This window comes from Meriones unguiculatus, chromosome 1, assembly GCF_030254825.1.
Source record: "Meriones unguiculatus strain TT.TT164.6M chromosome 1, Bangor_MerUng_6.1, whole genome shotgun sequence".
Lineage (NCBI taxonomy): Eukaryota > Metazoa > Chordata > Mammalia > Rodentia > Muridae > Meriones > Meriones unguiculatus.
The window spans coordinates 109,780,203-109,792,341 of NC_083349.1; the positions used below are offsets into that span (position 1 = coordinate 109,780,203).

Here is a 12,139-nt window from a genome sequence, read left to right on the forward strand (position 1 = left end):
GTTTATGAAGTACTTCTGTATCTATTGCCCAACTGTTCTTTAACCAAAGCCTGCAAGAGAATGAGTGTTCTGGCTCCTACTTTGCAGATAAGACCTCTGATGCCCAGAGGGTTGGCGCCTAGCGGGTGTCTCTGCTGTGAGAGAGGGTGGCAGAGCGAATGAGGAAAGGCCCACTCGCGTGCCAGCACTCTTCATCTTATCCCAGGACACACCTTGTAAGATGGATCCTTCCCATGACCTTCCAGGTTTCAGGCTCTCAGGACTCTAATGACAGAACCTCCTCCAGCCCCTGGGTAAGAGCTCTCTAGCCCACCCTCATCCCACAGGCCCCATAAGTGGCCCACATAGGCAAAAGCTGTTTTCGCTGGAAGAGAAGGCCATGGCGCTCCGAGCTTGCCTGATGGCTCTTGAGTCAGCAAAGATGCAAATACCAAATGTGGCTTCTTTCCACATATTGCTGACCTGAAGCCGGTGGGTAGCCAAAGAACAGAGAGGAGCACACTGACTTGTAGTCAGGTTGGAGCCCAGATAGCATCTTGTCTGGCTAGCTCTATAAACGTGGGCAAAGCTGAGCCTCAGTTTTATTATGTGTCAAATGGAGACCACAAGCACAATGTCATAAGGTTCTTGCGATGATTGAATAGGATGATTAAGGGGAAAAAGACCTAGTCCTTGGGCTGGAGAGATGATTATTGAAGTGCCAGGGCCCACACGGTGGAAGAAGAGAAATAACTGACTTCCACAAAGTTGTCCTCTGAGTCGTTGACCCTGCCCTTTAATAAATACAGATAAGAGACCCAGGCCAGCTGCAGACATAGGGCAAGATGCATCTGAGACTCCAGTCTTCTGTAGAGAGCTGTGGAGTAGCTGGTAGTAGCAGGCCAAAGCTGGTTTGCTTCTCTGTGTTTGGAGAACCTCCCCAAAGAGTGATAGGTCGGACCTGGCTGTCGCCCTTCTAGCTGTCCTAACCAGCGCTTAGTGAAAAGCAGTAAGGGCTCCTTGCTCCTATCTCCTCTGGTTGGTTGGTTGGTTGATCTCTGTCTGTCTCTCTGTTTTCTCTCTCTCATAGGGAATGTGCCACCATGCCTGGTTTATGGGGTGCTGAGGATCAAAATTAGGGTCTCTTATAAGCTAGCAAGCATTCTGCCAACTGATCGAAATCCACCAGCCCCCCTCCCTCCCTTTCCTCTCTCTTCCTTATAGTGAAATTTCACTGTGTAGCCCAGGCTGGCCTTGAACTTGCAGTCTTCCTGCCTGAACCTCCCAAGTAGTAGGGTCACAGAGGTGTGTGCCTCCATACCCAGTTCAACCTCTGGTTTTGTACTCCTGTTCCTGGAACTGGGAAAAGTTCCAGGCTGTGTCTACAAATTGATGCATTCCCTGTGGTGGTCCTGCTCATTGTATAGCAGCTGACCTGCCTCTCATACCTCAGGCTGGAGCCCTAATCAAATTGAGAGATGACTTGGAAAGTGCAGAGTTGATATAACAGGAGTTATGAACATAGATTGCTTAGTCAGGAGACACCAGGCTCGCAGAGCTCTGTTTCCGGACCCCAATGTCTCTTGTGTCTTTAAAGCACGGAGGTCTGTGGCAATGACTCCCAAGGTCTACTTGGCCATCATGTGATCAGTCCCCCCTCTCTCAAGAATCAGTGCCCTGGAGCTCCTAACCAGATCTGCTCTACCCCACAGCCTTTGTTGGCCTTTTACTCACACTGGACCTATTTAACAGCCAGAGAGGCGAGCAGTCCTGTCCCCAGGCTCCACCCACCTATACTTTTGCCCTGAGAAATCACAAAGGAAGCATTGATCAATGCAGCTGAGAGCTCTAGGGAACTTGTCCTTGGGACCAGGACCCCGAATTGTAGGTCCTCTGCCCCACACACTCAGCTTGAGCTGGACAAGGGTTGGAGGCCTCCTTGTTGTCCTTCTGCTTTCCACAGGTGATAGCTAAGGAGAGAGATCTCTAAGTTCCACAGGTCATGGCTAAGGAAAGAGATCTCTAAGGCAAAGGAAGTGATGAGCTTGCTGTCCTCAGAAGGAACAGAAAAAGAAAAAAGAAATGGACAGAGAAGCTTGTGTGACATAGCTCAGAGTGTGGGAGTAAAATAGCACGGGCTGAGGCCTCACACCTGGACGCCCACACTAATTTTCTACCAGAACCAACCCCTTCTCCTAACACGAGGCTGGTCTTGTCCGCCAAGCTTGGCAGACGCTGAGGGTTTGGATACGTGCGCGGGACTGAATTGGCAAGGAAGGGATAATGCAGATGCAGCTGTCATTGGGCCTGGGCAGGACCAGCTGAGGAGAAGGGCACTGAATGAATGGAACGGGGTGGAAATGGGCAGTTATCATCATCCAGGAAATCTTGTCATGGAGGTTCGGCCAACAAGAGGGGTCTTGAAGCAGTTCTAGGTCCAAGAAGGAGCAGGAAGCAGGCTGACTGAGGTCATGGTGATTGTGGGAGAATGGCTGGCACCTGGGAGACTCACAGTCTTGGTTGATGCTTTAGATGCCAGGTCAGATTGCCAGCTCAAGTTCTGGTTGACAATGTCCAGATGGGAGAAAGACCCAGGTAACATGTGGCCTTTGGGTAAGGAGAACATGAGCCTCATTTGTTTGTTTTTGAGGCTGGGTCTCCTGCAGACCGAGCTGGCCTCAAACTTGAACTCGCTCTGTGCCCAGAGTTGGCCTTGAACCCTATCTTCCTGTTCCCATCTCCCAAGTGCTAGGGTTTAACATTACCCAAGCAAGCGTTCCTTTGGGTGTCCTAAAACCTGCTTCTTTTGAAGTCCCATGTGTGTTCTCAGGCCATGTTCTAGGGTTGAATGGGAAGCCTGGGTGCTTCCTTCTCACCACTGGTTTGAATTGTAGGGTGTCCAGGCCTAGCCCGTTAACCTTCTTTGCCTTTGCAGTCCTAAGGATCCTATTTTTCCATCACTTACTGCATCCCTGGGGAGACCTTTGCTGCCCTTCTCTGGCTTTCCTGTCTCCTTTGAGTCTCTGGAGATTCAGAATGGAGCTGTACACAGTACTCCAGAATCAGCTGCATTGTTGTTCTCTGCAAGGGGATAATTCGTTTTGTTTTGTTTCCAAAAAGCCTTCACAAAGATCCTCGGCCAGCTTGGCGTTTTAGTTGTGGCAGCATATGAAGCCGCTGTCTTCTGGGACTCACAGAGAATTCCTCCCTCCACTCTCTTCTCTTATTCGGGCTCACGGTTCCTTGCCCGCAGCTATCATTTAATGAGCAGAGTTAGGATCACTTTCCTCTCAAATGGAAAACTGTAACAGAAGCTTACCTGCCGGCCTTTTATTTATTTATTTATTTCAGTCAGCTCACATTGTTCCTTATGACCTAGAATGCTTTGGGGGTATCTGTGAAATTGAGTATTTAATCAGTACTTGCTTCCTTTTTCGTACAATGTTGTTTGTTTGTGTTTGTTTTTCAAGATAGGGTTTCTCTGTATAGCCTTGGCTAGCCTGGAACTCACAGAGATCTGCTTGCCTCTGCCTCTTGAGAGCTAGGATTAAAGACGTGTGCCACCACTGCCCAGCTTCCTTGCACAATTTCTAACAGAGATCAGTCCTGCCATCCCATACTTACACATTTTTCCACACACTGTATGAGTTTCCTTACCCTAACTGCTTCCTTTCTCCATCCCCACGCAATGTTGAATAACCACTGATTACAACCTTCTCAGGGGGGCATCTGAATGCCTAAAGTTCTGGCCACTGGCTTCCCTAATGCTGCAGTAATGTTCCAATTTGAGAGAACTCTGAGAGGCTAATTAGGCCTAATCTTCTGTGACTGAAAACATGTTGCTTTTCCTCAACATGGGTACATAGAAGTCATCTGGGGACTTAGGAAGATGCAGATGTGTGAGTGTGTGTGTGTGTGTGTGCTCTTGCATAAGACCCTGAAGGCTTGTATGTGTCTGTGGAAGCCTGAGGTTGGCATCAATATCTCTCTCTATCACTTTCCACCTAGAGCGGCTGGCCAGCAAATCCCAGGAACCTTTGCTGTCTCCATCACCCCTGTTGATTTAAACACAGGGTCCTTATGCTTACAGAGCAAGCCTTTTACCCAAAAAGCCATGTCCCCAAACCCATCAAATGCAGATTCTGAGTTTGGGTGGCTTGTTACTTTCCCAGAAGATTCCAATATGTGGCAAAATTTGAGAAGTATTATCCTTTCATTACGTGGCAAAGAATAAAGGATGCTAGAATTACATAAAGTGCTGAGACAGATATGAGAACTCAGGGCTGGAGTAGACAATGTGTCAGAAACGGAGACTGAACCAAATGCCAGGCCCTTAACTGTCCAGGTTTTGCTGTCCGGGTGCTAGAGTGCTCAGTTACCTGTGCTCCTCAGCAGTAAGGGGTTTTATTTCACACCTGTCCCACCACTTTGCCTTATTTCCCAGATGCTAAGACCCCATGACAGGGAACATGAGTTGATGGGTGAAAGAAGCAGCTGGCATGGAGTCCAGTAAGGTGGCTTGGGATCCCCCTAGGGTTCCGCCTTGGATGAGCCCAGGCATTCCGTTCCTCAGATGCCCACCCGGGACTGCTCTATGTCAGGGATGACACTGAGCGAGCCATGATCCCTGCCTTGAGGGAGCTGCCGGGGGGTGAGACAGGCAATGGTTCTCATATGGGGACACTGTGCCTGGTTATGGAGGGGGTCTGAGTGAGCAGTTCTGCAGGGATCGACGAAATGTTCCTAAGCTGTTCCTGCTAGGTCTTGCAAGATGAGTAGCCGTTTTCCAGGCAGCTGTGGGAAGAAGACAATGCTGGGTTTCCTTTTGTGGGGAGGAGGGGCCTATTGGATAATTTGAGCAGAGGAGAATTGTTTAGACTTGTGTGTTTGGAGGATGGGTAGGTGAGGAAACTGAGGCTGTAAAAGCCTGTGGATGGTCCAGGCAAGTCTTGAAGATTTCAGTGAGGTCAATAAGTGTCAGTAAGGACAAAAAGGAGACTGTGATGTAAACTGCACTGAGGAGCATTGATGGTGACATTTAATGACTGGCCATCCGTAGGGGCGAGCAAGGTGCAAAGCTGTGCTGAGGCAAGCCGCCAAGGGTTATACAAGTTATAACCTTGAACTGAGAGGAGTCAAGATGAGTTAAGTCCGTGACAGGACGTAGTGATGGGCGAGATGGTAAGACAAGTATCAAGGAATGCGGAGGGCTAGGGTGTCGTGTCAAGCCAGCCCCTCCATCGACCCTCGCTCTCTCCTCTATGACTGCATAGGGCTGATGCGAGGCCCCTGCCACTCCAGCTGGCTCAGTGTCCACTGCGCTAGTGCACAAGCTAGCCTCCAGCCTCCTCACAGCGTCCTCTAACCTCCATCCTGCTCTGCTGCCAGTCTGTGACCCTCACAGGTGGCTGCCCACTCCTCAGCCTGGCCGAAACCCCAGCTCTGAGAGCCCTCAGACATGTCAGCTGGTTCCACTGGGAAAAACTCCAGTGAGGAGGCAGCCAGTTTCTCCCAGCGGCTCAAGGTGATGTCAACCTTCCAGGAGGCCAGCGATGAGATCAGAGGGCAGTTGGCTGCCCTAGGAAAGTGCCCTCTTCTTGGCAATAATGACAGTGCATTTTTGGAGTCATGCTTTGTACAAATCCATTTTGGTGTCAGCATCTGGGTCCAGAAGCTGACTACTACCAGAAGTGACTGAAGGCACCGGTGGAGCAGGGGTGAGGCGCTCTCACACAGCATGCAGACCTCAGTGAAGCTGGGGACATAGCCTGCAGATGTCTCCTCTCTGTTGTTTCCTACTGGTGGTCCAAGACCAATTATCGTGTCTCTTCATTTGTTGTGTGGGGAGATGAACGAACCCCTGTCTGAGAAGTTCACCCCATCGAGGTGCTGTTGGGCTGCTTGTGTTTGTGTGCTGCCCAGAAACGAAGTGATGTTCTGATACTGCAGATGTGGGGGGTGGGGGGTGACTGGCTGGGCCTGCGGCTTAGTGGGCAGAGCCAGAGTCTTTTAGCTTGTGTCTAAAGCTCATGCAGCCTCTGGGGCCTCATTTTGCCCCCCGTTGCTGTGGAATCTCTCCCCTGTGTTGTTTTGATTTCCTGACCAGGCCAAGATTAGACCAAGATTTCCTGCTGCCCCAGTGATGAGTTGTCTTCCTGAGTCAGGAACCACCACTATGTACAGGGTTGGGCTGCCCAGTGACCACCGTTTCTCCTCCTGCTGCATGCCATCTGGGGCTTGGTTGCCAGGAATAGATTGCCACCTACCCTCCTCTCAGGCATGGTGACCCAACCGCTCCTTCGTATCCATAGCAAAGAGATCAGGTGCCCTGTATTCCCGAAGGGGTTCCCTCTTTTTCATCCTCAGGGATCCGGGCTGCAATGGAAGCTTTGTGCTACAGCTCCAGGGGCTGGAGGGGAAGCTCCATTCCCTGATGGCTGCACGGTTTCATCCAGATGTGCCTTATGTCAGCTTCTAGAAGGATTGCAGGGAAAAGGAGCAGAGTCCCTGATCTGTGGTCCTGCTTGGAGTGAACTTATGTAGTGGAAGCAGGAGGATCAGGAGTTCAAGGTTATCCTTGGCTGTACTACATAAAGGGAGGGAGGGGGAAGAGAGAGAGACGTGTGTGTGTGTGTGTGTGTGTGTGTGTGTGTGTGTGTGTGTGTGTGGTTTTTCAAGACAGGGTTTCTCTGTGTAGCCCTGGCTGTCCGGGAACTGGCTCTGTAGACCAGGCTGGCTTTGAACTCACAGAGATCTGCTTGTCTCCACCGCCCTAGTGCTGAAATTAAAGGCATGTGACACCATGGCTGGGCTGAGACTCTTAAACTGTCAAAAGGCATGATGACACATACCTATGATCCCAGCATTCAGGTGGCAGAAACAGGATTGCTACAAGTTTAGGCTAGCCTTGTCTACATAGTAAGTTCCAGGCTAGCCAACACTACATAGTGAGATCCTGTCTCAAAAAATGAAACAAAAACCAACCAAACCAATAAAGTCATATGCTGGTCCTTGCTTGTAATCCTAGCAGTGTCTACCTCCACCACATAGAAGGTTTGAGGTTAGACTGAGCCACATGAGACCCTGTGACCAACAAATAAAAAATCCAAATTGGGAGGCCATGGATCTTTGCCGGTCCCATCTCTGAACCCCTTGTGTCCCCAGGCCATGGAAAGCAAGCTACTCATTGGGGGGAGAAACATCATGGATCACACCAACGAGCAGCAGAAGATGCTGGAGCTGAAGCGGCAGGAGATTGCAGAACAGGTAAGGCTGCTGGGCTTCAGGTTCTCCGAGGCATGTGCTGTGGTCCTGTGTGGGCTAGGCTGGGGCTGTAAGCCCTGACGGACTGGGAATTCTGGAATTATAATGCTGAAACTCAAGCTAGGCTGCTTGGATTCTATGGGCCTGCCAGCTCAGGGTCTTCTCTTCCAGTGGGAGCAGTGGTGGCCCTCCATGCAGTTGGCCTCCACAAGACCTCTGGAATTAACTCCTGGGGAGTTAATCTCCTTCCACGGGATGTAAGTTCACTGCCATGAACTAAGTCATTTCCATAGTCTCTGAACTATGACCATTTCCTAAGTCATCGAGTTAGTTACCAATCAACTGTGATGCTACAGGTAACGTCCCCAGGGAATGCCATCTCTTAGGGGCCTCCATGCACACAGGGCCACAGCGGACAAAGTTGTGTTCACAGGTCTGTGTCCTGTGTTCCACTTGGGATTGTGAGGAACGGTGGACATGAGCCCCGGGGTGCCCCTGAGGGCCAGGACCATGGGAAAGGCAGGCGAAGTGGGCAGCTCCCGTGCCGCGCTCCTTTAGCCCTGCTCCAGGATGCCATGCTTTCCTGTTGTGCCCCCCTTGCCCTCCCTTGCCCTAGAAACGCCGCGAGCGGGAGATGCAGCAGGAGATGCTGCTGCGAGATGAAGAGACCATGGAGCTTCGTGGAACCTACTCGTCCCTGCAGCAGGAGGTGGAAGTCAAAACCAAGAAGCTCAAGAAGGTGAGATGTGCAGCAGGGTAGAGCAGGCGCTGCCAAACTGGTGTGCCCAAGGGCCCTCCCCGCTGCCCAACCCTGAGCTCTGTGCTGCCTGGGATGTGGGGTGGGGACAGCCAGGAGGCAGGCATCTGGTGTCAGGGCGTCACTGCCAGGCTACAGGTTGGTCATCCCCATGGTCCTGGCTAATCTCTCTACTTTGGCAGTCACCAGGAAATCCTGGTGCTAGGTCAGGGAACGTGAGGCGGCTGACGAGACTCATTAGGAGGGAAAGGGGTCCTCCACTCCACACCAAGGGGCAAGAACTGCTCACCAGGATCCTGCATGTCATGGAAAGATGTAATCCGAGATGAGGGTCTAGGGTAGGAAATTCCAGTGTGGACTCAAGGAAGAGCCAGGGGAACCCCCAGGATTATTGCTGTGGGCACCTCAGAGCTGGCCAGGCCCAGTTACTAGGACATCACTCAGCTGTTAGGAGGGAGACAGGAAAGCCATTGCTAGCTCTCATGCCTTTCCTTTTGGGTACTCCAAAGTGGTGAGAGTGCATGGGTTACCTTCCTAACCCACTCAGCCTCCATCCCTATACCCCAGATCTCCACAGTGAGTTGTGGGTACTGGTTCCCCCTCCTCCTCCCTGGCTTCCCTCCTCTTCTCCTCCTTTCTTCTCCTCCTCCTCCTCCTTCTCTTCTTTCTTCCTCCTCCTCCTCCTCCTTCTCCTCCTGTCTCTCCTCCCCCTCCTTCTCCTCTTCTTCTTTGGTTTTTCAAGACAGGGTTTATCCATCATCCAAGCTGTCCTGTAACTCACTCTATAGACCAGGCTGGCCTCACTCTCAGAGATCCGCCTGCTTCTGCCTCTGCCTCTCCCAAGTGCTGGGATTAAAGGCGTGCGCCACCACTGCCCTGCCTAGCTCCACTCTTCTGTTGATCAGTTATGACTGTTTATTTGGTCTGTGCCTCACTTTCCTCACCTGTAAAAAGAGGATGTTGGACTTTCAGTTTGGACACTCCATGATACCAATAGCAACAGAAAGAGAGCAGGTGATGGTCCCTGGTTTCCATGGGGGGGGTGACTGGACCACAGGAGGACAAAGGCACCCCTTGAAATATAGCCGTCCTGATTCATAGGGATGGGCACCCATTCTGACCAGGATCAGGATCCACAGCCTCATCCTGGGTTAACCCTGCAGCCCACAAAACCCGGGTTGGGTGACTGGGGCCTGACTGAGCAGCCTCTGAGCCACACCTGTGCATCCACAGCTCTACGCCAAGCTACAGGCGGTGAAGGCTGAGATCCAAGACCAACATGAGGAGTATATCCGCGTGCGGCAGGACCTGGAGGAGGCTCAGAATGAGCAGACCCGGGAACTCAAGCTCAAGTAGGACTGGCTCTTTCTTCTGCTTCTGGGTCCCCACAGTCTCCCCACTTCCCCAGGGCCTCCGGGAGACTGAGAGCCATATTTTGACTATCTACTCACCTACATGTCCTTTTTTTCCCCCCTTTGTTTGGGTTTCTGGTTTTTTGAGACAGGGTCTTGCTCTGTAGCCCAAGCCGTCCTGGAACTTTCAGCTATCCTCCTGTCTCAGCTCCCCAGTTGTAGGCCATCCTGCCCTGCTTGTATGTCTTTGGTGTTTTGGGCCTAAGGGTATGTGAATATACATATGTGGGCACACCTATGATTAGCATGTGAGGGCCGTGGGGTAGCACTGGACAGTTTTTCTCTATCATTGTCCACCTTATTTTTTTGAGACTGGGGCTCTCACTGAACCTGGAGCTCATGAGAGAGGTCACTGCTACTTCCTCAGCCTGGTTTGATGGCTCCCCCTCCCTCTGCCAAAGTACATGCTGAGTGCTGGTGAAAAATAGCCCTTAAGGCCCTGGGCCCACAATCTTTGCATTAGAAACAGCGGTCTTCGGGTTCCATTATTTCCGTGGCAATGGCACCCTTCCTTCCACCCTTTGTTTTCCCAACTTCTCTGTTGCCTCTGTGACAGGGTCTCTCCCTCCCTCTTCCCATTTCTGCCCCATGTTCCTGCCCCCAGGTACCTCATCATCGAGAACTTCATCCCTCCCGAGGAGAAGAACAAGATCATGAACCGGCTCTTCCTGGACTGTGAGGAGGAGCAGTGGAAGTTCCAGCCACTGGTGCCAGCTGGAGTGTGAGTCCCTCCAGCCATCTGTCCAGACCTGGGGACTTTCACGCCTCTCCTGGGATTGTGGGTGGTGAGGGGCTTGAGACGCTACCTGCAGAACCACAGACGTTTGGGGCTTGGGGAGTGAATTAAGAGGTGCACATGGACGATGGGTTTTGCCAGGATCTAACCTGTGTGGTTTAGATACATGACGGAATGTGAAAGGAGGAAAGATGTGTAGGGGGAAGCATCTCAGTTTCCAGTGTAGTAGCTGGCTATTTGTGGTGGCTACACATTTGTGCTTGTCGGTTGCCAGAACTAGCAAGAATTGTTACTAACAATTCAGTGGCAAATTGTTAGTAACAGTTCAGAAGGTGAGTCAGACATGGTCAGAGCTTATGGTCCAGAGGGAAAGACCAGCACCGTGGAGGCCTGATCCAGTCTTTCTCAGCTGAGTGATTCAGCAGTTCCACCTGTTTCTACTAGGAGCGCTCAGAGCCCTCAGGTGCGGCTGCGTCATTTAGCTAGGTTGCAGCACCCTCTGCTGGTAGCCTTGTAGAAAGCGCTGGACCAAATCACCCAGCTGGACCAAATCTGTACACAGCTGTGGAGGGACTGCACTTCTCTGGACATTCTTTACTCTCTGTATCCGAGGGATGCCGTTGCCACGGCAGGGTTGGGGGAAGCTAGTATGAGGTCCGTAACATCTCAGCGCATTACATGCCTGTTTAATCTACCTGCTTTCTGAGGGTGAACCTACGCACCCAGATGTGATGGAAATAGCAAATTTATGAGTAATGGCTTTTCAGTGTTGGCACTTTGCACTTGAAAACCACCTTTTTAGGTCAGGTGTGGTAGCATACACTTTTAATCCCAGCACTGAGGAAGCAGAGGCAGGATCTCTGTGAGTTTAAGTCTAGACTGGTCTACCTAACAAGTCCCAGGCCAGCCCAGGGCTATAGAGAGGGATCCTGTCTCAAAAGGAAAGAACAGAACATTGTCTTCCATCACCACAGTACAATGGTCACTTTCAGAAAGTTTCATACTGAGAGAATTCTAATATATATATATATATATCCTAATATAAATTCATTTCCATTTTTCCATCTATATTAAATAATTTATGGATGTTTCCCTCTCTCGCTACCTGAAATCATTATCATGTTTAATTGCTTGTCTAGTGTTCTTTGATCTGGAACTGAGAAGGGATATTTGTTCTGTTTTCTTTTGTTTGTTTGTTTGACAAGAGTCATGCAATGTAGCCAAGGCTAGCCTGAAACTCAGTATAGCTCACGCTGGCTTTGAATTCCTGAATTCACTCCTCCTGTGTCATGAGTGCTGGGCTAACTTATATGTGTGGCATGTGCCCGGTTTGATTGAGGAATGGGAACAAATCAGAGCGTTATATGCCACATATGTATGACAATGCCATGATGAAACCCATTCCTTCATATTCTAGCTTAACTTTATTTAAAAACATACTTGATTTTATTCTTTAATACCAGCTAGTCAATTTACTGCTTTTTAAAAGTGTATTAAAATTTTTTTATTACATGTAATTGTGTGTTGGGGGATTGGCGCACACGACACAGCCTTCATTTGGATGTCAGAGGACAACTCACAGAAGATGATTCTGTCTTTCTACTATGTGGTGCCAGGGACTGAACTCAGGTTGCCAGGCCCAGGCACAGATGCATCTGTCTGCTGAGCATCTCACTAGCCCAAACTGCTTTTATTTTATTTATTTTTTAGTGTTATATGTGTATATGAGTGTGTGCATGGTCTGTGCGTGGCCACACTTGTGCCATAGAATACATCTGGAATGCAGAAGATAGTTATGTTGGTTCTTTTTGTTGTTGTTGTTTTGTTTTGAGACAGTGTTTCTCTGTGTAGCCTTGGCTGTCCTGGAACTTGCTTTGTAGATCAGGCTAGCCTCAAATTCCCAGTGATCCGCCTGCTCCTGCCTCCTGAGTGCTGGGATTAAAGGCCACTTGCCCCCTGGAGTTGGTTCTTGACATTGTTTTTAGGGATCTA

At 50.3% G+C, this 12,139-nt stretch overlaps 1 protein-coding gene across 3 annotated transcripts in view; it reads left to right on the plus strand.

The window, feature by feature from the left end:
* Kif3c (kinesin family member 3C) overlaps nt 1-12,139 on the plus strand; it is a 37,727-nt gene that overhangs the window by 14,219 nt on the left and 11,369 nt on the right. For all 3 annotated transcript variants that reach the window (XM_060365163.1, XM_021652112.2, XM_021652113.2), the window contains 4 exons: nt 7,144-7,245; nt 7,859-7,981; nt 9,233-9,351; nt 10,016-10,132. In XM_060365163.1, coding sequence (XP_060221146.1) covers nt 7,144-7,245; nt 7,859-7,981; nt 9,233-9,351; nt 10,016-10,132 — 461 coding nt within the window. The remainder of the gene's footprint in view (nt 1-7,143; nt 7,246-7,858; nt 7,982-9,232; nt 9,352-10,015; nt 10,133-12,139) is intronic.